The 26,161-nt window shown below is 49.4% G+C and overlaps 2 protein-coding genes and 1 pseudogene across 4 annotated transcripts in view; 2 read left to right on the forward strand and 1 right to left on the reverse strand.

The window, feature by feature from the left end:
* LOC147453413 (uncharacterized) overlaps positions 1-26,161 on the reverse strand; it is a 127,367-nt gene that overhangs the window by 50,951 nt on the left and 50,255 nt on the right. The window lies entirely within an intron of this gene.
* On the forward strand, positions 11,472-12,714 carry LOC147453416 (uncharacterized). The gene has a single exon (XM_086517130.1). The coding sequence runs from the start codon at positions 11,486-11,488 to the stop codon at positions 12,512-12,514; it is 1,029 nt and encodes a 342-aa protein (XP_086373256.1). The 5' UTR covers positions 11,472-11,485; the 3' UTR covers positions 12,515-12,714.
* On the forward strand, positions 13,151-14,975 carry LOC147453417 (uncharacterized; annotated as a pseudogene).

Below are 26,161 nucleotides of genomic sequence, written 5' to 3' on the forward strand. Positions count from 1 at the left end.
GGGTAATGAAGCTAAGAAATGGATACACTGCATGATGAATCAAGCTATCCACCAAGGTATGCCTGAAGATTGGCAAGAGAATTGGGTCAAAGCTTTGTTTAAAGGAGGAGACCGTAACCTACTCCCGAATTACCGCACCATCACGGTGGGCTCTTGCATGGCAAAACTTTTTGGGAGTCTGATAGAAAAAGATATTAGCACATGGGCTGAAAATAGTGGAAAGAGGGCTATTGGTCAAGCAGGTTTTAGAGCAAAACATAGTACCATAGATCACTTGATTACAATCCGGAATATGATGGAAGAGGTTCGACTCAAAGGGGAAACTATGTACTGCTGTTTCGTGGACTTTAAGAAAGCGTTTGATACGGTATCTCGTCATGGGTTATGGTCCCGCATGGAGACCATTGGGGTTCCCATACATTTGAGGGTTGCGGTGGCACGCCTATACCATGCGGTTCGATGTAAACTGAAAATGCAAACAGGCTTCTCCAAAGAGTTCTTTAGCACAATAGGAGTCAAACAAGGGTGTCCTTTGTCCCCAACATTATTTGGGCTATGCATAGATGAGCTTGAGGACTTTATTTGCCAAACGACGCAAGATAATGGAGATGCACCAAACATTACTTTGCTACTCCTCATTTATGCTGATGATGTGGTTCTTTTAGCGCATAGCATGTCTCTCTTGCAAAAACTTTTGGATGCGGTACATGCTTTCTGCGAAGCTACAGGACTGTCAGTGAATGTCACAAAAACAAAATGTATGTACACACAAATCAAAGGATCAGCCCACCCTTATGTATGATGGGCAAGAGATTCAAGCAGTGGACAGCTTTAAATACTTGGGCATCATTATACCCTCAAATCATAGATGGGGGCAATGTGCAAAAACAAGAATTGAGGCAGGACAAGCAAGGTATTATGAGTTTGAAAACATGTGCAAACAAAGCGTCACTCGAAGGTAGGAAATAAAGTCCATGGCTTTCAATGCGTGTGTGGTCCAAACGCTATTGTATGGGGTAGAGGTATGGGGACCAAGTATTCCGGCCAGCACATGGAATGACATTGAGAAAATTCAGAAAAAGTTCTTATGTAGACATATGGGGATAAAAACCACAACACCATACTCAGTGATGCTATTGGAGACTAGACAAAGACCATTGGAAATGCTTGCTTTGCAAAGAATCCGTAGATATCTCTTGAAGGTGAAGTTGATGCCTAATAATCGTTTGCCTCACATAGCATGGGAGGTAGGATGTAAGCTGCAAAAGAACCACAAAAGCAAGTTTCTCACCTCTAGCCTTGTTGAGGACATCAGGAAATGGTTCTCTAAATGGAATGTGGGAGCACATGTGGACATGCATGTAGAGGAAGGTACCGAGCATGAGCATGAGCTGAATTTTGAACTACAATTACTTGAGGCCCTTCACAGCAAATGGAAGAATGCAATGCACAAGTCCAAGTTTGAATACTATTGCAAGCACATAAACACGAGATACTGGGAAGAATACAAAACCGGGGAAACCCAAATACATATCAGGACACCCATGTCCTACCATGCGAGACGGGCCATCACCTTGATGCGGACAAGATCACACATGCTCAAAAGTGAAACAGGAGGATGGCTGAATATTGATGCAAACATGAGGGATGCACTCACAGCAACTTGAATTCATTGGAAAATGAGGCACATGTAACCCTTGAATGTCCAGCATATGCACACATTCGGGTCGACTTTCCCCAATTTATTCAAGGATGTACTACATTTGAGGAGCTTCTCTCAAGAACACATCCCTCTCCAGTAGCACTAGGCATCTATCTTGCCAAAGTGCTAGAACATCACACCACACTCGCAAACAAAATCACCACAGAATCATGACACGTCCCCTCCTTCACATGGGAAGGGAGGAGTTTCATATATGAGATTTTGGGTCCCATGGGTCATTTTGGCCCCCCGAGGACGTAAATACATCATCATCTCTCTCAGATTGACTTCCGACGCCTAGTGCGGCGGAAGAAGAGGGCATTTTTGGCTCAACTAGAGGAGGACCTATACCAGCTATTCTTGAGTCAGGACTTGCGTGAGGCATGGAGGCTCTTCCATGAGCAATCCCTCCCCCCTGCCATTACCTCTACAAAGACCTGGGGTCAGTACACATCATCTTTGTACACAGTTTCTGGACAGCATCCCCTTCTCGACCCCCCCCCGATCCATGCCCACCCTCATGTGCTTTTTCCACCGCTGAAATGGTGAAGAAGGCCATTGACAGGATGACAACTCGGAGAGCATATGATCATGATGGCTTAGTGGCTGAGCATTTCATGCATGCCAGATATCTACTAGCAGAACTTCTAGCAGTTATGTTTAACCGTGGCAAGTGTGAGGGCTTGCCTGATGCTTGAAGCCTATCTACGATCGTACCTATCTTCAAGTCAGGAGACCCTATGGAGCCTGGAAATTATCACACTATCATGATTGGACACACATTGGCACGGTTGTACGCATCCATTCTTGAGCAGCAGCCGAGTAGATCGGCAGAGAGGGAGGGAATGCGTGTTGTTGGGTAGGCAGGGTTCAGCAGAGGTTTTTCTACTCTTGACCATATTTTGACACTCAGGGCCATCATCGAGGAAGGTAGATCCCGTGGGAGACGGATCTATTGTGGCTTTGTGGACTTCCGCAAAGCATTTGACACAGTACCCAGAGCTAGATTGATGCGCAGATTACAGGAGATGGGAGTACCCACAGAGCTCATTTGGAGGATCATGGCACTGTACAGATCAGTTGTAGGACATGTACGCACCTCAGAGGGTCTATCTACACCGGTTTACTCCACTATTGGGGTGAAGCAGGGATGCCCGCTCTCTCCTACTCTATTTGGTATGTATGTGGATGAGGTTTCCGACTACATTGAGAGAGATGGTGATAGAGGTGCACCGCTGGCACGGACATGGATTCCGCTATTGTTATATGTTGATGATATTGTGTTGATCTCCGACTCTCCGGAGAGGATGCAACGTCACTTGGATGCTTTGCATAGGTTTGCCCATGAGAGTGGCCTGTCTGTCAATCATGGTAAAACCAAGGTCATGGTATTTAATACCACCCCACAATGGATCAAGAGGTCAGCGCCCGCATTCGCATATGGCCAGGAGACAGCATTGGGGAGACTGGAGAGGATGTGTTCACAGGTTCAGTTTCAGGAGCCTCGGACGAAGCTCTGGCTCTTTGACACTTTGGTGGCTTTCTGTATTGCTCTACAAAGCTGAGGTATGGGGGCCTTCATTGGATCATCACGGGAGAACAGGTCGTACTGATGGATGGGGGGACATGGAAAAGCCTCTGGTCTCCATGATCTCGCGGCTCATTAGAGCCAAGGCTTCAGTACCACGTGCCATTATCCGAGCAGAGCTAGCTGCACCCCCCATTGGTAGTTGAGGCGCTCACCAAATGTTTCCTTCTTACACCGCTTGTGGGAACTTCCCAGAGATAGATACGACCATCTTGCACTCGAGTCCTCTCGACAGTTAGCCAAGCAGGGAGACACAGCATGTTGGTATGGGGAGATGACGTCATGGTTCCAGGCACATGGATTCAGTATAGACAGATTGCCCCCCTTCCAGTACTCATTGGATGCACCCTCTCTGACTCTTACACAATCCGAGACCACCAGGCTCATCCGCCAGGACCTGATTCAGCTAGACACCAGGAGGACATGGGTACAGCCAGCACAGGAGCTGGGCACGAAGATGGATTTCTATATGGAGCATCTTCTCCAGCTTACAACGGACGGTTTTGTGACGAGGCCTAGATACATGGACACCCACTTGTCTAATGGGATACAGTGTGCTATTGGCCAGATACGCACATCTTCACACCAGCTGCGGATCGAGACTCAGAGATACAGCGGAGTGCCAGCAGAGGTCAGGACATGCACCCTGTGTGACATGGAGCCTGAGACAGAGTTACACTACACATACCACTGCCCCGTCTACTACGAGATACGAGGCCGCTTCCACTGCTTGTTCAGAGAGGGCTTTGGACCACTCTCCAGATTCATGAGGTACGAGGATCAGAGATGCCTGGGTTTGTTTCTCCTCGAGCTGCGCAGACACAGAGAGAGCCTGATAAGAGGAAAGGCTAGCACGTCTCAAAGACACATCACAGACTTCTCTCTTGTGACTTGTGATTTAGCTACCCCCAGCTAGCTGCTTACTTCACGCCTACCAGTTTAGGATCCCATAGTACTTTTATTTTATCATTTTATCATTTTGTCATTTCATTTTGTTACTCTGACTTGGTATCAGATTCACCACATTGTAATGCTCTAGTCTCATAGGTCATTTTGGCCTTTTGAAGACGTTAATATAACATTTCATTTCATATCTCTCTCTCTCTCTCTCTCTCTCTCTCTCTCTCTCTCTCTCTCTCTCTCTCTCTCTCTCTCTCTCTCTCTCTCTCTCTCTCTCTTTTTGGAAAGAATCAGGGCTGTATATTACTGAGTACAATATAATCCCCAACGGATGCCAAAATAGCCTATCACGTGGGGTGTACAAGTTGAATGTAAGGGTGAGAGCCACTATAGTGACAACTCGACTAGAACAATCTCATGGTGGTCGGTGTGATGAGTGTAGGAGAAACCACCGAGGGGGGGCATAATGCCATGTAATCTGACCACCTGTAAGTGTGAAGAAGAGTGAAGATCGGGCCCAACGCCGAAGGAAGGCAAATCGACGAGCCTCGGCTGCTCTAGATGTACCTGATGAAGAATCCCACTGCCAAATCAGGGTGTGAATGATGTCCAGCCAAATGGCAATGACGGTATCCGGAAGGAGCTGTGGAGCCGCACTGAGAATGTAAAGACAACGAGCTCTCCAAACATTCCATAGTGTAATGCTAGTGATGACTGAAAAGATTTCATCACGTGTCTGAGGATCCCCCTGCCAAGCAATCTGTGGTATCATAGCCAAAGTCCCTCGCCGATAACCAGTCGAGGTAAGCATAAGAGCTGGATCTGTGTCTGAGCCCTCGTAGAAAAGATGCGGTCCGGGCATCGGCATCAACCATGAGACAGATCCCCAAGTGAGAAATCCATGCTGAACACCGGCTCTGCTAAGTAAAAAGCAAACTGCTAGCCACACTACATGTGAAGAAGAGCATGACCAAAGACAGTGTGCAGGTGACTCAGGAGGTCGCAAAGGACAGCGAGTACATAACGGATCATGACCCATAGTAGCTAGCCAAGTCCCAACTGGAAGTCCTGCATGTGCAATCATCCACATGAGAAAAGAAATACGACGAGCCGCATGTAAACCCCAGATGGCTGACCAAAACTGTTGTAGATAGGCATGGGAGAGACCTGAATGTAACCAGAAACGCATACGAGTGGGCTGCTCTGGGTGCTATCTCATCAATGCTAATCTTCCAATTCTGACAGTGTACTCAAAGAATGATACAGGTGCACCTGTGGGGTTAGAGTGAGGCCAATGCCACTCTCCTGGGTCCCAATAAAGTTGAGATAGGGCACGACCCTCCCACACCCAAAGCCTCCAAAGTGCGGCATCAGCAGAAGCGAAACGGGGGTCAACACAAGACGCTTCCCGCGGGAGCCAACTACTCGTATGGCCTCCCATCGAGCGCCGGGGTAGACAAGGTGTGGAGAGGTGGTAGCATATGTCAATCGAGCATGAATCCCCTGAGAGTAGTCAGTATCAACTGTGAACAGCATGGTGTCTAAACGAACTAATAAGAGAGTGCTCTAAGCAAAGAGACCTTCCCAGCCACTATGTGGAGGCATCTGAACCGTGCCTCGCATGACTGCGTCCCACTGTGAAGGAACGGCGGAGGCAATCTCAAGCAGTCTGTCTGTTACCCCACGACCAATGTCATAATGTTCTGCCACAAAATCTGCATCTAGCATACGTGTCTCATGAAACAACCGCATAGAGGCAGCAGGGCCAGTGTCCCAAGCAGCCCAATCAATGTGAGTCCTCTCTCCAAGCTGACAGGGTGGATTAATCGAAGAATCAAGAACTGCATCATTCCAAATGAGAGGCTGGCGCTCAATCTCCTCACGACATGAGGGAGGTGAGCATATGATAGCCCGTCGCATGGAAACCCAAATCTGAAGGAGTGATCGGATGAAGGGGGAGAGAGTGCTAGTGAACAAGGGGGCATCCGTAAAGAGAAAACGATACCCTACATGCCAAGTATGACCATCTCTAGTGCCGAGGCATGGAGTCGTTGTGGAAAGAGCGGCCTGAAGAAGCATCTTCCAAGGTTCTTGGCCGAGAAAAAGACCCCGAACAATAAGCTTGGTAAGAAGGGCGCGGCTCTGTAATTCTAGATCAATTATGGCAAGGCCTCCCTCTGACCTAGGACGAATAATCGTGGACCAGCGAACTCGAGCACGAGTATCCGTAGTCCCATCTGTTCCACTCCATAAAAAGTTCCGCACTAGTCTACAGAGCTGAGCTATCATGCCAGAATGTAGCATCCAACAAGAAGCCGTATACCATACTGTAGTCAGAATGACCTGGTTGGCGACCAATGCACGGCCAGCCAACGACAGATGACGTGAAGACCAATGACATAGCTTCCTGCGAATAGACTGTAGTACGGGTGCAAACTGCTTCTGTGAGGAAACGTCAAAACCAACCTGAAAGCCCAGATATCTTCATGTCTAACCCGACTGCAGCCATGTGAAACCATCAGTTACCCCCCAAGTAGGTATGTCATCACTGCCAACCAGTAACCCATAGGATTTATGCCAGTTAATACGTGCACCACTGGCAATGCAAAAAACCTCTAGGGCCTCCCACATGGCATCAAGAGCTGCTAGCAAATAGCGCAACATCAGCATAGTGTCATCAGCAAACTCCTGATCGATAAGGTCCGGAGCTGAAGGTACTGGCATGGTCAAGCCACAAAATGCATGACTCTGAGCACGAAGAAAGTCGGACATAGTCTCTCCTACAAACAGATACAGATATGCTGCTAAAGGACAACCTTGACGAACAGATCGAGAAAGCTCAAAACTGCGACTGACACGACCACCAATAGTAATGGCACTGTTGGCAGTCCTGAAGAGAGCGGAAATGCCTGAGATCCATCTCGAAGGAAAACCCATCCTGGCTAATGATCCTTCGAGAAAGTCCCACTCAACACGATCATATGCTTTCTCAAAGTCAAGGATGGAAAAAGCGAGAGGTTCAGAAGATGATCTGACCCACTCTACTGCCTCATAAAAAGTGAAGATATTATCCAGTATGCATCGATCCATGACAAAGCCTGTCTGAGAAGTATGAATAATATCTGGTAAGAACGGTCGCAAGCGATGGCTGAGCAGTAACGCTAATATCTTATAGACCGAAGGGAGTAGGGTAATAGGTCTCCACTGACGGAGCTGAGTGGTGTCACCCCCTTTCGGAATAAGAGATATGAGACCTGAACAAAGATCCGGATGCATATATCCTGATGCAAAGATGTCCTGACAACCGCGAAGCAGTGGTATATGCAATACATCCCAATAAGTCAAAAAGACAGCTCTTGTGAGGCCATCCTCTCCTGGACATGAAGATGGATCTAGACTCTCGATAGCAGCATGAAGCTCTGCAAGTGTGAATGGAGCCAACAAGATCTCTGCCATAGTGTCTGTACAACGGCGTCGGGTGTGATGCCAGATCTGTTCACGGGCAAGTAAAACCTCAGTAGTGCATACATCAGCAGTGAACAATGCCTCAAAATAATCTGCAGACATATCAAGAATAACATCAGGATGCATATGTAGTGTTCCCTGAGCATCGCACAAAGTCCGAAGGGTGGTGCCAGGAGGGCGCTCTTTATGCGCAGCGAAGAAGTCCTTATTCATTCGATCATCTTTAGCTATCCAATGAGATACTGAAGCATGATGAGTGAACTCAGACCTAGCCTCCTGTACGCGACGAATTTCCTCTGTGAGCTCTGTCTGTCTAGTAGCGAGATAAGCATCCTGAGGCCACTCCTCAAGCAAGCGCTGTGTGGAACCAAGTGGAATGTGGAGATCAGACTCGTGTACTCTCAACTGGCGATGAATAATAGCGGTCTGATCACGGCAGTAAATACTAGACTGAGTAATGCAGTGGGCAAGGAACTCTCCAGGGGGACCACAATAAGAAGCACCCGTGGACCATAAGTCACGAATCTGCTGCTGCAATACTTCAGTGGTGAGAACACTGTCAGGGATGCGGCAGCCTCGTCTCTATGCAGAAGATCTAGTGAAGGAGATAAACAATGAGATGGGTAAATGATCTGAGAGGCTGGTCCCTCTCCAAATAGTAGTAAATCCACCTAGAGCTGCTGCCCAAGGGCCAATGTAAAAACGATCAAGTCGCTCTAATAATCTTCCCTGCTCTCTCTGAAACCCCCACGAGTAATGAAGTGTAGCAGGGTGGTGACCAAAAGAGGGTATGTGCCAGGCGTCAACACCTTGAATAGCTAGAAGAAATCGATCCCAAGCTGGCTGCTCATCGGGAGAAATGGATGATAGAACTGGAGGTGTGATGGATCGCCAGTCAGAGTCGCTCTCGACGTTGTTGAAGTCGCCTCCAACAACCCAAGAGTCTACAGCAGGTAGAACAGCAGCCCAGGAGGACCAAAAAGTAGCTCTCTCCCGAGGAGTAGTGGGTGCATAGACTGACATAAAACCAATGATAGAGTCTCGAATCCGAATACAAACAGACTGCTCTGACAGCGACAAGGGTACCATGCTACTGAACTGAGACCAAGTAACGTGGCCCCACTGAAATGCATACACCGCAACTCTGTCCATGAATGCCCAGAGCAGGCTCCCAAAAAGTGTGAGCGCCCGAGGGCATGAGATTACCAAAGGGAGTGGCAATCTTATGCTCCTGTACTAGTAATATATCCACAGTGCCTACAACATGAGCGTGTAAATCTCTGCGAAGTAAAAGCTTACATGAACCTCTTACCCGAGAAGTCTGTAAACCATTAGCATTCCAAGAATCTACATGTAAATCCATAGTCTGCATGAATGAGTTGGTAAAGCATCTCACTAACTGCGCATCTTCTTGGAGGCAGCTGGGCCATCCAAGGGGTGAGCTTCGGGCGGTAGGAAAGCAACCCGCAAGCCCTCTCTAAAATATGGTGTCTCATTGCACCAACTGCGGACCTCAGCTTGTTTACATTGCATTACCGATGCTGCAGCTTTGACACCCCAAATGCGCATAGACATAGGAAGCACCACATCTGAGGATACATGAATGATCATAGGCAATGAATAGCAAGCATAAACATCACTCCATTCCATAGCACCAATACATGAAGGGAAGTGTGGAGACAATACATCCGGAGCGGAAGTAGACAACCATAGATGAAGCTGAGCCATAGTTTGTGCATGCACAAAATGCAGAACCTGATCCTCGGACCATTCCTGAGCTGCGTGGAATGGAAGGAAAAAGGAATGGATAGGCTGAGAGCGACTGCCTATTAAAGAGGGAACACAACCTGGCTTGTGATGCATAAGGTAGAGCTGCACCCGCAATGGTCCTTTTGAGTCACCGCACATTTCAGCCCAATGAGTGCCCCAGGAAAGAGGGCAAGAGCTGAGAAAACTGCGTGGGACGTAAGAATGAACGGCTGAGGGAGGGGGTGGACCAGAAGGTGGAGGGGGGGGAGTAAGGGCGAGAAGGAGAGGAGGAAAAGGGAGAGGTAATAGCGGTGAATGATCCATCTACATCTTCATCACAGGTCAGGAGGCAGAGTGCATTTATAGCAGCAGGAGGGAGCATTGAGATTACAGGGTCATGTGTTTACCTTGGCGTGACCTTCACAGCAGCATCAGGGGCATTCTCGATGGCACAAGCAGCTAGAGACAGACTCACTAGAGGGTATTCAGCACTGGCATTGATGGAGAGAGAGTGCCATCAGGCACACTTTCAGGAGCCCCGTACAAAGGGGTGGCTGTTTGATACACTGGTCACACCAGCACTTATGTATGGGGCTGCGATATGGGGCCCAGGGCTAGCTGCTTCTGTATGGACTCTAGTGGAGCGACCACAGATACTCATGATCTCTAGACTCATTCGCAGCAAGCCCTCAGTACCCCCCCCCCCCCCCCCCCCCCCCTCCGGCCAACCCTGCCCTCAGCCTGCAGTAGCCATACAGTCATGGCCATCCCAGCCTCTGCTGCAGCACACCCTAACCAGCTTGGCTGAACCCACGCCTCTGCTCCCCTGCCGAACGCCCCCCGCCCCCCTCCAGCCCTGCCCTCAGCCTGCATTGCTCTCTGCCGTACAGTCCCACATTGGTATGAGGTTCAACACTTGGTGACCCGCACGGGCGCCCCTCCTTCACCCCACCCTCCCATCATGGCACCCCTTGATAAGAGGGAGGTGGAGGAAATGATAGCTCGGGCCATCTCCCAGGTCAAGGAGGAGGCCGACAAAGCACTCAACACAGAGATGCGCAAGTTGTCGGACAAAATTAAGCAATTGGAAGAGGAGAGGAAGCAAACGGAGGAGCAGATTAAAGTTCTCACTGCAGAAAGGGATGCATGGAAGCTAGCACACGCTGAAATTCAGCAGGAGTTCACTAGAGAACTTCACCGCATGCAAGAGGACATACATCATATGAGAGGGGTAGCACGAGAAGAAGGTGAAATCTCCCAAATAGAGGAACTCAAAGGACTGAAAAAAGAGTGCGTAGCGGAGCTCAAGGAAGACACGATACAGGAATTAGATGCAAAGCAAGGGAATTGGATCGAGGTAGTAAAGAAAAACATCGAGAAAGAAGTGCAGGAAGAGAATGCGAAAGAAGATGTGATAAGGGTTCAGGACACACTGGAAGAGGAGAAGCTACGTTATGCACGCGGGCTAAACGTGTGTATTACTGGACTCCCAGAAGGGGCTTCACCCGATTCAGATGCACAAGAGTTTTGTCGGAGCATGGGATACACGACCATGCCATTCACACGGGTCTGGAGGGCAGGGAAAGATGCAACTAGATCTAGAGCTCTTATTTTACAGATGCAGTCTCAGGAGGACAGAGTTTCTTTCTTTCGAAAGCGAGCCATACTACGTGGGCGGCCCGGTGAGACCATATATATGGATGAGGACTTGACCAAGATGCAGATTGAGCATAGGAGAGCATGCATGCCCCAAATCCTACAGGCCAGGAGGGAGGGCAGAAAGGCCTTCTACCGTGATGGTAGGGTCTTTATCGATGGTCGCCCTACTGAATAGGGTCACGTGGCCTATGAGACATCAGTACCACCGGAGATATTGATTAGAGCAGCAGTATGGAACCGCAATGGCTCTCTATGGACGCGGCCAAACATGCTAGAGGAGGTCATGGAGGGGCATGATTTCATATGTATCACAGAGACTCATGAGAGCCCGGAGAGGGGACTACCTCGTATTACCGGATTCCAATGGGAGTCAGCTTTCAGGCATACTACACGCACATACTCTACAGAGTCACATTCAGATCATGAGCAGGGATGAGGAGGCCAGATATCTACGGGTATGTCTGGAGATATCACATCAGAGATGGATTTATCTAGCCATTTGCTATTTTCCTCCACGTGGATCTAGATACGCGGGTCAGGAGGGTGCGGGACAGGTCAGAGATAGTGACTCCCCATACGCGTCTCTATCGGAGGATATCCTACATTACTCCACACTCGGAGAAGTCTTCCTCATGGGGGACTTCAACGGCCGCACCCAGACCAGACAGTGTGAGATATATGACATGGAGAAGCACGATATTATGAGGATTCTTGACCCGGAGGAGATGGGGATCGGCAGATCTTCAGACGACACAGGCCAGGATACCACAGGATATGGTAGATACCTTCTAGAGTTGGGCAGCAGACACCATCCCGTTATTTATAACGGGATGCATCGATGGCCAGATTCTGCCGGACTGACTTGCTTCCCACATGGAGGAGGGGGGAGCACTGTGGATTACGTCTTGGGACCTCTATCTGCTGCACACTTATTACAGTCATTCAGTATTGGACGCTGCCCACTGGGAGCTGACCACACCTTTCTTAGCTTTGCACTCTCGTCCTCCGTCTCACTTGACACTCCACCTCCTACACACACTCACACCACGGTCCACTTTACTCATGAGCTCTCACATGTCTACATTGATCATCTCCACTCACGCTTGCTCTCCCTTGACCCTCATGCCCCACTCGACACTCTTACCACACAATTCACACAAATTCTCCATGATTCAGCTCTTCATAGTTTTCCTCATAGCACTCACACACACCCATCTCAAGTGGGGTCTATGCCACAGAATGGCTGGTATGATGATGATTGCCGGGAGATCTGCAGAGGTCTTCGCGCAATAGAGGCTCATGGCGAGATCACACACAGACAGGCACAGAGGCGCATGAAGTCCCTTATCCACCGTAAAAAGCGGGAATGGAAAGAACGTCAGTATTGGGAGTTATATCACTTGCTCATGAGTAGAGATAGTGGAGAGGCCTGGCGACACATCCGTGAGTGAGGACGCCCGACACCTATACATGATCCTCACCTTTGGCATGATTATGCAGAGCGCCTCTACCAGATACCAGGGCCACCTATACCCACACCACAGAGACCACGACCGATTACAGCATCATTCTTTACATCACATATGGTGAGCAGAGCCATCTCACACCTCCAGCATGGACGAGCCAAAGATCAGTCTGGATTACAGGCAGAGCATCTGATTTATGGGAGAGAGACCCTGGCACCACTTATTGCTCACCTCTTCAACAGGGCTCTAGTAGAGGGATTCCCGGACTCGTGGATAGAGCATACCATTGTGCCTATCCACAAGTCAGGGGATGTTATGGACCCGGGCACATATCGCACTATAATGATAGGGCCCATGCTGGCCAAGTTATATGGAGCAGTATTGGAGGAGGCATTGAGCACTCTAGCCAAGACGGAGGGTCTTAAAGCTCCAGGCCAGGCAGGATTTCGGCGGTCTTTCTCTACCATAGACCATATCTTCACTCTTAGATGTCTAATTGATCAGACTCAAGTGAAGAAGAGGAGATTGTATTGCTGCTTTGTGGACTTCCGCAAAGCTTTTGACACAGTACCTAGAGAGAGGTTATTCAGACGACTGATGGATCTGGGTGTGGGTGAGGAGATGATTTGGGGGATATATGCATTGTATGAGCATGTTTCTGGCAGAGTCAGATGTCCAGGAGGTATATCAGACACTCTTGTTAGCACCATTGGGGTGAAACAGAGGTGCCCTCTTTCACCTACACTATTTGGACTCTATATTGATGAGATTGTGGACTTCATTCAGCACAGAGGAGGAGATGGAGTGGAGATAGGCGGGGCTACAGTACACATATTGCTCTACGCGGATGACATAGTGCTAGTAATAGAGTCTGCTGAGGGGCTACAGCGACATCTTTCAGCGCTTGATGATTTTTGCTTACAGCGAGGGCTTTCAGTGAACCTTGGTAAAACCAAGGTTCTTATCTTTCATACTTCAGCACAGGTCAGGGGTCAGAGTGCATTTATAGCAGCAGGAGGGAGCATTGAGATTACAGGGTCATATGTTTACCTTGGCGTGACCTTCACAGCAGCATCAGGGGCATTCTCGATGGCACAAGCAGCTAGAGACAGACTCACTAGAGAGTATTCAGCACTAGCATTGATGGAGAGACAGTGCCATCAGGCACACTTTCAGGAGCCCCGTACAAAGGGGTGGCTGTTTGATACACTGGTCACACCAGCACTTATGTATGGGGCTGCGATATGGGGCCCAGGGCTAGCTGTTTCTGTATGGACTCTAGTGGAGCGACCACAAATACTCATGATCTCTAGACTCATTCACAGCAAGCCCTCGGTACCACATGACATCATTCGAGCCGAGCTTGCTGCACCACCTATGCTGGTTGAGGCACTTTTTCAGACTGTATGCATGCTACAAAGACTTCAGAGCATGGACAGAGATCGTATTGCATACCGAGCCTTCTCGGCATCACAGGACATGGCATTGGCAGGGGATAGGACCTCATGGTATGCTTAGACACGGGATTGGTTTTCTTCTCAGGGACTGGATATTGATAGACTGTCGCCACTACAGTACGACACTCAGGCCCCCACCTATTCCCTCACACGATCTGAGAGGAATAGGGTCATTAGACAGGAGATATGGCACACCTACATTCAGAGGACATGGGTTGACCCAGGACATGAGCTACCATCGAAAATGCTACATTACCGCGAGCATTTTCTACATCTATCAGAGCAGAGGTTCATTGAGACCCCCTTATACATGTAGAGATATATGCCACATCAACTTCGGGTGGCCATTGGGCAACTTAGAGTGTCCTCGCACCAGTTGGAGATTGAGGGGCAGAGCCAGAGGCATACCACGAGATGAGCGTATATGTCCCATTTGTCATACAGAGGCGGAGAGCGAGGAGCACTTCATGGTGAGATGCCCAGCTTTCTCGGAGCTCAGAGTTCAGTTTGGCATAGAGGATACACTCCAGCAGTGTAGAGCGAGGAGTGACCAGATCCAGCTAGGCCGGTTCCTGACCACTGCTTTTAGCATGCATGAGCACATTCTACAGCCACTACAGCAGGCAGGTGCGAGTACACAGCGGACTATTACAGAGTTCTTCTAGCGAGAGGTGTCTAGCCAGAGACCTCCGACTCACACGAGCGGGCTTACGCTTCAGCAGGCCGACACCCAGAGAGCGCATCGTAGACCACGAGTCCCTGGCTATCTGAGACGGTGACCACATCACGACGAGGTATTGAGGATACAAGCACTACATCAGCACCACCTCGAGATGAGGTATGCATCTACGCATTGGACCACCACGCTGCAGGAGGCTCTTCGACCACCCTCCCCTATGTATGACATTCTCCACCCACCCCCTTTTAGCTGGACATTGCCCACCATCATGTGGCCTTGTATTATACTGTGTAGTCATTTTCTGTTGTGACAGAGCTACACACGTGCCTATACTACTATGCTGTACACAAAGGGTAGCCACTATCCGTGGAGTCGGAGCTACCACCCACTCTCATACTCATTCACAGTAGGCACAGTCGGTTTATTCTTTCTTTTCTCTCATTTTACCGACACCCAGATCACCACTTTTGTATATGATTTGGTCTCATAGGCCAACTTTGGCCTTTAGTAGACATAAATAAAGCTCTCTCTCTCTCTCTCTCTCTCTCTCTCTCTCTCTCTCTCTCTCTCTCTCTCTCTCTCTCTCTCTCTCTCTCTCTCTCTCTCTGTGTGTGTGTGTGTGTGTGTGTGTGTAGTAGCAGTTGATCATGCTATCTTGTCTTTCACTCACGTTCCAGTTCAGCACAGCTCCACTACATGGATGAGATATACAGGCAGCTATGCACTTAGGAGCCAGGACGGCCACTAGATGAGCTCACTCAAATACTGACAAGGATGCTCCATGATGCAGCATCAAAGGCATACCCCCACAGTCAGCCTACACGGAGATGATCTGGAAGCATGCCTAAGAATAGTTGGTATGATGAGGAGTGTAGAGACTTTCCATTGTGTTAGTATTGTATATACAGCAAACATACAAGGTTCACATCTTTGCCATTGAACAAGAAACTAGGCAAACCCCTAGGTTTAGTGCACAGTGATTTGTGTGGCCCAATTCCACATAAAACTCTAAGAGGGGCAAACTACTTTCTCATGTTCATAGATAATTCTACCAGAAAGGTGTGGGTGTATCTCCTTAAGCATAAGGAAGAGGTCTTTTCTACGTTCCAAAAATTCCTCGCCATGCTTGAGAACCAATCAGGAAAAAAGCTCAAAGCTTTTCAAACGGACAATGGTGGAGAATATGTCTCCATGGACTTCAAGGATTTTTGCAATCAAAGAGGCATTGATCGGCAGTTTACTACTCCATACACACCGTCACAAAATGGGATAGCTGAAAGAATGAATCACACGATCCAAGAGTGAGTTATCTCTATGATGTCTATGGCGACGCTTACTCCGAGGATTAGATTGCAGAGGGAGGTGATCATGAGTATTACCACACATAGACAGTCACAATTGTCTTTAGACTTTCACCGGCTAGTGCGACGAAAGAAGAGGGCCTATATATCTCAGCTAGAGCGGGATCTGTATAAGTTGTTTATGAGTCAGAACTCTGGAGACTATTCCATGAGCATTCACCAACACCAGCCATCACCTCCACAGAGACATGGGGAAATATTTCACATCTCTCTACACAGCATCACGGCAGCCACCTTTGTCGGATCCACCAGAGACATGCCCTCAAACATGTACTTTCTTTACTGTTGAGAGGGTAAGGAAAGCCATTAACAGGATGAAGACGGGGAGAGCACATGATCATGAAGGTCTGGTAGCAGAGCACTTCATCCATGCCAGAGATATGCTTGTAGAGCTTCTTGCTATGATGTCTAATCGAGCCATGTATGAGGGTTTTCGTGAGACTTGGAGTATGTCCACGATTGTGCCTATTTTCAAGTCAGGCGATCCCGTGATTCCTGGAAATTATAGCACCATCATGGTTGGTCACACTTTGGCTAGGTTGTATGCATCTATTCTTGAGAAGGAGCTGAGTAAATGGGCAGAGAGAAAGGGCATACGAGCATCAGGGCAGGCAGGATTCGGGAAAGGTTTCTCCACTCTTGAGCAGATTCTGACACTCAGAGCTATGATTGAGGAGGGTAGACACCATGGCAGGAGGATCTACTGTAGCTTTGTGGATTTCCGCAAAGCTTTTGACACAGCACAGAGAGCCAGACTTATACGTAGACTATAGGACATTGGTGTGCCCACAGAGATGATCTCGGGAAGCTTGGCTTTATACAAGACAGTGGTAGGGCGGGTATGCACTAATGAGGGTATGTCTGACATGGTCCACTCCACTATTGGGGTGAAGTAGGGTTGCCCCCTATCTCCGACTTTTTGGGATGTATGTGGATGAGTTTTCAGACTATGTAGAGCGAGAGGGAGACAGAGGTGCTCAACTAGCAGGGACATGGATTCCGATGTTATTATATGTAGATGATATTGTGTTCATTTTCGACTCTCCGGAGGGGATGCATCATGCAACGTCATTTGGATGCTTTGCACACATTTGCCCATGATAGTGGATTGTCTGTCAACCTTGGGAAAACTAAGGTTATGGTGTTCAACACCACATCACAATGGGTCAGGAGGTCAGCACCCACATTAACGTATGGCTAGGAGACAGTTGAGTACAGAGATGCATACACCTATCTTGGGGTAGTCTTCAATGGACTGGTGTTTTCATTGAGGAGAGCAGCGAGACCAAACTCACGAGAGCCTATGCATCCTTGGGAGGATTGGAGAGGATGTGTTCGCCATTCAGTTCCAGGAGCCACGAACAAAGCTCTGGCTTTTTGACACTCTAGTGGCTTCAGCTATGCTCTATAGAGTTTAGATATGGGGACCCTCATTAGACCACCATGGGAGATCTGGCAACACGGATGGATGAAGATGTATGGAGAGGCCTCTGGTCTCTATGATTTCTCGGATGATTCGGGCTAAGGCCTCAATGCCACATGAAATTATCCAAGCCGAGCTAGCCGCCCCACTCCTCGTGGTCGAGACATTGACTAGATCAATATCCTTTATACATAGTGTATCCCAGAGACAGATACGCTCGGCTAGCATTGGAGCCATCCTAACAGCTAGCACTGCAAGGTGACACAGCATGTTGGTATGGGCAGATGACTTCATGGTTTCAGTCACATGGTTTCAGCATGGATAGATTTCCTCCGTTCCAGTACTCCTTGGATGCACCCTCCCTACCTCTCACACAGACAGAGATCACCAGACTCGTACGTCAGGATCTCGTTGAGCTAGATACCAGGAGCACATGGATACAATTGGCACAAGAGTTGGGCACGAAGATGGCTTTCTATAGAGAGCATCTTCTCCAACTCACGGAGGACGGTTTTGTGACTAGGCCTGCATACATGGATACACACTTATCTCATGGGATACGGTATGCTATTGGGCAGATACGCACATCCTCAATCAGCTTCAAATTGAGACTTCAAATTGAGACTCGCCGATTTCTAGGGGTACCAATAGAGGCTAGGATATGTCATTTATGTTACCTAGAGCCAGAGATAGAGCTACACTATACATGTCACTTCCCGATGTACTTTGAGATACAAAGCCGCTTCCAGTGTCTGTTCAGAGAGGGTTTTGAGCCATTTTCTAGAGTCATGAGATACGAGGATCAAAGATGTCTTGGATTGTTTCTACTAGAGTTGCGCAGACATAGAGAGAGCTTGCTGAGGACATCAAGGGAGAGCCACTCTCAAAGATAGATCGCAGACTTCTTTACACCAGACACGGAACAGCCAGAGGAGCAGTCATCACAACAAATCTCAGATCCCACTTACACCAGAGGTATGCTGATTGACCGAGCCATTGAGCTAGGCAGATCCGAGTGCCCACGACCACGGGGAGCCTCACATCATCGACGGAGGTGGAAGCAGAGGATCCAAATCATGCTAGCTCGACATGCGAGACGACCGGTCAGAGTATTGACCATGGAGGATATTGAGGAGATTTGGCAATGACCAATGAGGGATTTCATCTGAGCTTGACCCGCCTACCTCTGATGATTTGTATCTCATTTGCATTTGTATCACTAGTGATATGTATCCATTAGCTAACCCATTATATCAGCCCTCATCCTGTCACCCGTCCCCGCCTATTTTGTTTCAGCTTCAGTTTTTTTCACTTTTTGTACTTTCTGTACTCAGACATTCTATCAGATTCACCAATTGTAACTTTTTAGTCTCATAGGTCAATTTGGCCTCTTGAAGATGTTAATATAGCATTTCATTTCATCATCTCTCTCTCTCTCTCTCTCTCTCTCTCTCTCTCTCTCTCTCTCTCTCTCTCTCTCTCTCTCTCTCTCTCTGTGTGTGTGTGTGTGTGTGCGCGCGCGCGCACGCGCGCGCCTTGCTGCTGCACCTGCACGCTACCTTGTTGCGCCCTTGATCCATAGACCCCTCTGCGCCCTCCTCTACTGCTGCACTGCACGCTACCTTGTTGCGCGCTTCTTGCTACTGCACCTCTGTGGGCTGCCCTGCTGCTGCACTTGCATGTTGCCTTACAGCGCGCTGCTTGCTGCTGTGCCCCCCTCACTTGTTGTTGTTGTGGCCCTTACACGCGGCCCGTGTCACCCCCTGCTACCCTTTTGCACCAGGAAACCCCACCCCCCCCTCCCTTCCCAAAGTGCTGACATGCTGAAGAACGCCTCGAAGGAGGAGACGACCAAGCCGCCGGAGATGACCAAGCCGGATGATAAGATGACGTAGGTAGATACCCTCGATGGCTTCACTAATCGGCTATACAATCTTGAGAAAGAGGTCAAAGGATTGACCAAGGAGAAGGAAGCATGGAAGACGGAGAAGGAGAAGTGGGAGGAGAAGGGAGAGAAGGAGACAGAAGAATGAAAGGAAAAAAAGGAAGAGCTTAAGGAGCAAATCAACCTCCTCCATGCATCCCTCACCCCCAAAGAAGGAGAGATCAAAGCGGAAGCCAAGGAAGCCCTCAAAGAGGAGATCACCAAAGCTCTCACGACAAGCATCGACAATAAATTGGAGGCTACCAAGGAAGGAGGGGTTGAAGTTGTCAAGAAGAACATAAAAAGGGAGCCTGGATGCGAAAGTGGAAGCCCACATACATGAAGCGCTCATCATACACACAACCATTGAGAAAGAGAAGATGCGACAAGCCATCCACCTCAATGTACGAGTGACTGGCATCAAAGAAGAGGAGGGGTCTGCACCCAAGAGTGATGGGAAAGCCCTGTGCATGAGGCTCAGGTACAAAGAAGACGAGGAGCCACCCTTCTCCAAAGCATGGAGAGCCAGCAAAGATCCACAAAAAAGAGTGCTCATCCTCCAATTCATCTCCGAGGAGTCTCGAACATCCTTCATCTGAAAGAAGGTTATCCAAAGAGCACTGGAGGGGCCCCCTATCTACCTTGACGACGACCTCACCAAGATGCAACAGGACCAGCGCCAAGCATACATGCCTAGAGTCAATAAAGCTCGTAAAGAAGGGAAGAAGGCGGTATCCCGAGATGGTAGGGTCATCATTGATGGCAAGACCATCGCATAGGGACTTGCAGCCTATGGGACACATGAGGAGATCCACCTCGCGGTTTGGAACTACAACAGGGATCTATGGACACACCAAGAGCAGTGTAACAAGGAATGGGCAGAACGCAACACAAACGTTCCAAAATGGTGTTCCGGACAAGTCCCATTCCCTAGGGCCAAATCGGAGTCAGGAACGGAACGTCGTTCCAAAACGAGGTGTAACCGGAACGATGTTCCAGAACGGGGGAACAGGGTAGAACATGAGGCAAAACGTGGGAGGAACAGGCAAAAGTAGGCATTTAGGGGCAGATTTGGGGGTGTTTGGGGGACATATTTGGGGCAGTTTACCAGTTGATTTGGGACTAAGCTGAATGCAAGTAATTCAAGCCTTGTTTTAGTCGACCGTCCCGGCCACGTTCTTGTTCCGGTCCCCCCCCCTCCTCCTCCTCGTCCCCGTCCCGTTCCAGACCCTCCTGTTCCCATTTTTTCCCGTTCCCGTTCCAGATAACTATGACACGGAGAGGCTTGAGGAGGTGATGAGAGGATAGGACATTGTTCTTTTGACACACACAAAAGTCCAGAGCAGAGTCTACCAAAGATTCACGGCTTTCAGTGGGCATCCTCACATCGAGAGAGCACCCGCGAGCACACCGCACGAGGGTTAGGAGGGGTGGCTATACTCTTGAGACAGGGACTCTGGAGCAGGATACAAATTGTTGCACGAGACCCACAGGCCCGTTACCTCTGAATCCGTTTTGAGCTATCACAGGCCAGGACTATCTATATCGCCCTTTGCTACTTCGCCCCCCTCAAGCTCCAGATTTTCTACCACAGAGACAACAGGGGAGAGGGAGGAGAGATCATCTCCATACGCATGCCTGTCAGATGAGACACTAGGGGAAGTCTTCCTTATGGGAGACTTCAACCCCAAGACAAGTAGGAATCAGTGTGCAACATACGATACATGTACCCGGTGGCACTATTCGCCATACAGGAGGAGGCCACCGTGAGCGAGTCTGCAGAACAGCTCGCACCACAGAGTACGGCCATCATTCGCTCAGATTAGGCTCTCAGCACCGCCTCGTTATTTATAACAGGATGGCACAATGGCCTACTTCAGGAGGACTGACATGCATACCACATGGAGTTGCATCCGGGGGGGGGAGCACCGTGGATTACATCATGGGACCCAAAGAGGTCACCCACCTACTTAGCTTTTTCACCATCCCACCCATATTGATTGGAGCCGACCACACCTATCTTGCACTCTCCTTCACTGGCAACGCCACACCCCACATACCCATGACATGCACCCCCCACACCAAGATCCATTTCACACATGAGCTAGCCCGCTTATACTCGGCAGAGATCGAGAAGGGACTCCTCCTGCTCCACCCCTCTACACCACTACCTATGCTTGCCTCCCACATCACATCTATTCTTCAAACATCAGCCATCAGCTCTTTCCCGCACAACACCCATAGAGGCTGCACCCCCCCCCCCCCCCCCCCCCCCCCCCAAGGGCCCAGGGACCATGCCACAGAACCACAGGTATGATGGTGAGTGCAGAGACCTCTACCGCCGGCTGCGTGCACAATGGACTCTTGGAGAGACTACTTATCGAGAGGCCAGGCGCCAGATGAAGACACTCACACGCCGAAAATGGCGAGCTTTCGAGGAGGCACAGGAGCTAGAGCTATATCACCTGTACATGAGCATGGATAGTGCCACGGCATGGCGCACCCTGGCACGACTGTGCAGAGAAACTCTAAGAGGTGCCGAACCAGCCTCTGATTCCACAACCTCCCGGGCCTCGACCCACGAGCTCTTCCTTCTTCATAGTAGAGATGGTCAAGAAGGCCATCCACCGACTACAGCACCACTGATCATCAGACAATACAGGTTTACAAACTGAGCACCTCATTTATGCAGCCGCCACGATAGTTTTAAAGTTTAGGAGGTATTTATTTTACTTATTTGTCAAATTCTTGGGTAGGGCAATTTACTGGGATTGTTATAAAAGCAACCCATTGCCTCCATTGTATACACATTCAGTTATTCATTGCCAAGGTTGATTGGTTCAGGAGACTCTCTCTCTCTCTCTCTCTCTCTCTCTCTCTCTCTCTCTCTCTCTCTCTCTCTCTCTCTCTCTCTCTCTCTCTCTCTCTCTCTCTCTCTCTCTCTCTCTCTCTCTCTCTCTCTCTCTCCACTTGGTCTCTACGCTTCCGCATCGTCGAATTTGACATGGTATCAGAGCGCCATGCAGCTCAGTGATCGAAGAAGCACTTGGCGTGGAGGAGCAGCCCAGAGAAGACGAGAGTTCAGGAGTTTCCCCCCTTTGCTGGCCGATGTCCATCTTCCCCCCCCTCTGCTCCCGGCGTTCTAAAACGCTACCCTCTCTTCCCTGCCGGCAGTGTCCCTTTGCAGCCCACGAGGTCTTCCCCTCCTGCGTTTTAAAACGCTATGGGCCCCTTCAATCCCCCTGCCGTTGGGCGTCTCAACACGCTGCACAGCAGCGTAGTGCTACTGGGCGCAGAACCCAACGTCTTGAAACGCCGGCTCAAGGGCACCGTCCTTTCTGCCTGCGAGCGTTTCGAAACGCTGATTTAGCAGCGCCTGTTGACGGCCCCCTGCCCGCCCGCATTCTGAAACGTTGTTAGGACTTTAAAGGTGGCACCCCCTCTACGTCCAGTGTTTTGAAACACTGCCAACGCAGCGACATCCGACAGTGCCCCCCCCCCCCGTTTCGCCAAGCATTTTTCAGCGAGTAGGGGTGGTTTTCCTTGGGTGCCCGACCCCCGCGGAAAGGCCAGGAGACAACAAAGGTGAAGAGAGGGAGAGTTTTGGCACTGCCCCAGTGGCTTGTACGAGGGAGTAAAGAAGCGGCTTGGAAGGCAAAGTAGCAAGGATTTGAAAGCGGCCTTGCAATGGCAACGAGGTTTTGGAGGACCGGCCTTGCAGAATAGCAGAGGAGTGGAGAAATTGCAAATTAAGAGTTGAAGAGCTTGGAGATCTTGCGGCTTGGTTCGTGCGGCCAATTTCGGAGTGCGAGAAGGTATAGATTACCAGATTTTGCAAACTTCACCATGGCCCCCCCTTGCTCGAACTCCAGCGACAAATTGAACGAGAATAACTACGCTCACTATTGATGTCCACTTTGAGCTGCAGAGAGGGTGTTAAAGTTTAGGCATCTCAAGTGAACTGCCCAATGTGATCCCATTATTTAGTTTGGCTTTTGGGTATTTATTTTACTTATTCGTCAAAGTCTTGGGTAGGGCAATTTACTGGGATTTCTATAAAAGCAACCCCTTGCCTCCATTGTATACACATTCAGTTATTCATTGCCAAGGTTGATTGGTTCAGGAGACTCTCTCTCTCTCTCTCTCTCTCTCTCTCTCTGAGGCCAGGACATGCCCCCTATGTGACATAGAGCCTGAGACAGAGTTGCACTACACATGCCACTGCCCCGTCTACTACGAGATACGAGGCCACTTCCACTGCTTGTTCAGAGAGGGCTTTGGACCACTCTCAAGAGTCATGCGGTACGAGGATCAAAGATGCTTGGGTTTGTTTTTGCTCGAGCTGCACAAACACAGAGAAAGCCTGATGAGAGGAGAGGCTAGCCAGTCTCAGAGACAGATCACAGACTTCTTTAGAGCAGACACTGGACACCCGGAGGAGTTACTACCACAGCAAAGCTCGTCGCCTCACGCCAGAGGCACACTAATCGACCAGGCGACCGAGCTGGGGAGATCCAGACGCCCACGACTACGGAGGACCGCACAGCACCGACGGAGGCTGCATCAGAGGATTCGGATCACTTTGGCCCGACATGCACGACACCCGATCAGACTACTACCATGGAGGAGTTTGATGAGATCCACCAGCGACCAATGCTGGATCTCTTGTGATTTTAGCTATCCCAGCTAGCTGATTAGTTCACACCTTGGAGTTTAGGATTCCATAGTAGTCATTCAGTCATTTTGTCATATTGTCATTTTCATTTCATTTTGTTACTTTTGTTACTCGGACTTTGTATCAAATCCACCACATTGTAACTTTTAGGTCTCATAGGTCACTTTGGCCTTTTGAAGACGTTAATATAACATTTCATTTCATTTCTCTCTCTCTCTCTCTCTCTCTCTCTCTCTCTCTCTCTCTCTCTCTCTCTCTCTCTCTCTCTCTCTCTCTCTCTCTCTCTCCATGGTCTCTACGCTTCCGCGTCGTCGACTTTGACAAATGGCCCCGTTGATCGCACATGCATTCGACCGGGCTTTAGGGGAGGGCCTTCCCGAGGAGTGGACCAGGCACACCATTGTGCCGATCCACAAGACTGGAGACACTTTGGACCCAGGGAATTACAGGACTATCATGATCAGCCATACAATGGCCAAGCTATATGGGGCCTTTCTTGAGGCTGAGCTTAGTTCTTACGGGGAGGTTGAGGGCCTACGAGCTCCTGGCCAGGCATGGTTGAGGTAGACCTTCTCTACTATCGACCGCATCTTCGTTCTGTGTTGCCTCATTGATGGGGCAAAGATGCGGAAGAAGAGGCTTTACTACTGCTTTATGGATTTCCACAAAGCGTTCGACACCGTCCCATGAGAGAGGCTCTTTCGACGACTCCAGAGTTTGGAGATACAGTCGGAGATTGTATGGGCCATCTATGCTCTCTATGAGAGAGTGACTGGGAAAGTTCGCTGCCCATGCGGTATGTCAGAGTTGATTGCTAGCACCATTGGTGTTAAGCAAGGATGCCCCCTCTCCCCAACCCTCTTCGGACTTTATATCAACGAGATCTCCAACTACATCCACCGAGCGGGAGGGGCAGGAGCGGACCTAGCTGGTACCACAACCCACATTATGCTATATGCTGATGACATTGTACTGATTGAGATGGGGTGAGCTCATGACATTCCCATGGAGGAGAGAGTGTGTAGAGTATGCAGAGAGGAAGTGGAGAGCGAGGAGCATTTTGATTGCAGATGCAGAGCTTATGTGGATACGAGCCCCTATTCAGTGGCCAGCCTACCTTCCGAGATATCATGTCAGGTGCAACGCACACAAAGCTCTGATACCAATGGCAAGTGCAGTGGAAGTGTTTACGGATTTAGCTCGAATCTAGTACTCCGCACAAACACAAGGGACACTTTACTTCAGTTAAAAGAACTGAACTGAACTGAATGAAAAGAGAGAGAGAAAAGAGACGACACCGAATGTCGGGTCCCAAACCCTCAATGGCCCCCTCGCTCTGTTGCCAGAGCAAGTACTTTCTTTATTCTTGCACAATGTTGATACAATGACTAAATGCTGAGATGCTGATGCTAATGGGTACTGATGCTACTGATAGTGGGTACAACTGAGATACTAAAGGGTACTTCAGGTACAGAGGTATTGAGGTGCTGCGGGTATTGATGGGTACTAAGGGGTATTGCGGGTACTAATGGGTTCTATGTTGACGACAATGACGACGACGACGTACTGATGGGTTCTATGTCGACAACGATGACGATGACGACGAGGTACTGATGGGTTCTATGTCGACGACGACGACGAGGTACTGATGGTATTGATGGGTTCTATGTCGAGGACGATGACAACGATGACGAGGTACTAAGGGGTTCTATGGGTACTGCAGATCCCTATGCTGAGCTAGGCAGGAGCCAAGTCAAACACAAGGGGTACTACATGTTGGGGTACTATGTCAACGACGATGACGACGACGAGGCTATGGCTGAATGCCGAAACTACTAGCGATGTCCATGGCTCGAATCTGCAACCATGACAAGGCTAAGGGCTGAATGCTATCGCCGAGGACGACGACGGACTGAAATCTGCTGGCTGTTCTGGCTGAAAACGCTTATGGAGAGGAGGCTGAAAACGTTGGCTGTTCTGGCCCTGCAAGTTCTGAGGCTTCTAGCCCTTCTTCTCCTACTGCCTCCTCTGTCTGTCTCTAGCGCCCAAGAGCTCCCTTTATAGGTGCATGAGGCTGGGTCGAGCAGTCCCAAATCAGCCCTCACGACCAAGG

This window comes from Adiantum capillus-veneris, chromosome 7, assembly GCF_014529385.1.
Source record: "Adiantum capillus-veneris isolate H3 chromosome 7, ASM1452938v2, whole genome shotgun sequence".
Classification (NCBI taxonomy): Eukaryota; Viridiplantae; Streptophyta; class Polypodiopsida; order Polypodiales; family Pteridaceae; genus Adiantum; species Adiantum capillus-veneris.

Bases quoted from the DNA above. Each gene is read 5' to 3' on its own strand.
- LOC147453416 (XM_086517130.1), top strand. From the start codon at position 11,486: ATGAGCAGGGATGAGGAGGCCAGATATCTACGGGTATGTCTGGAGATA.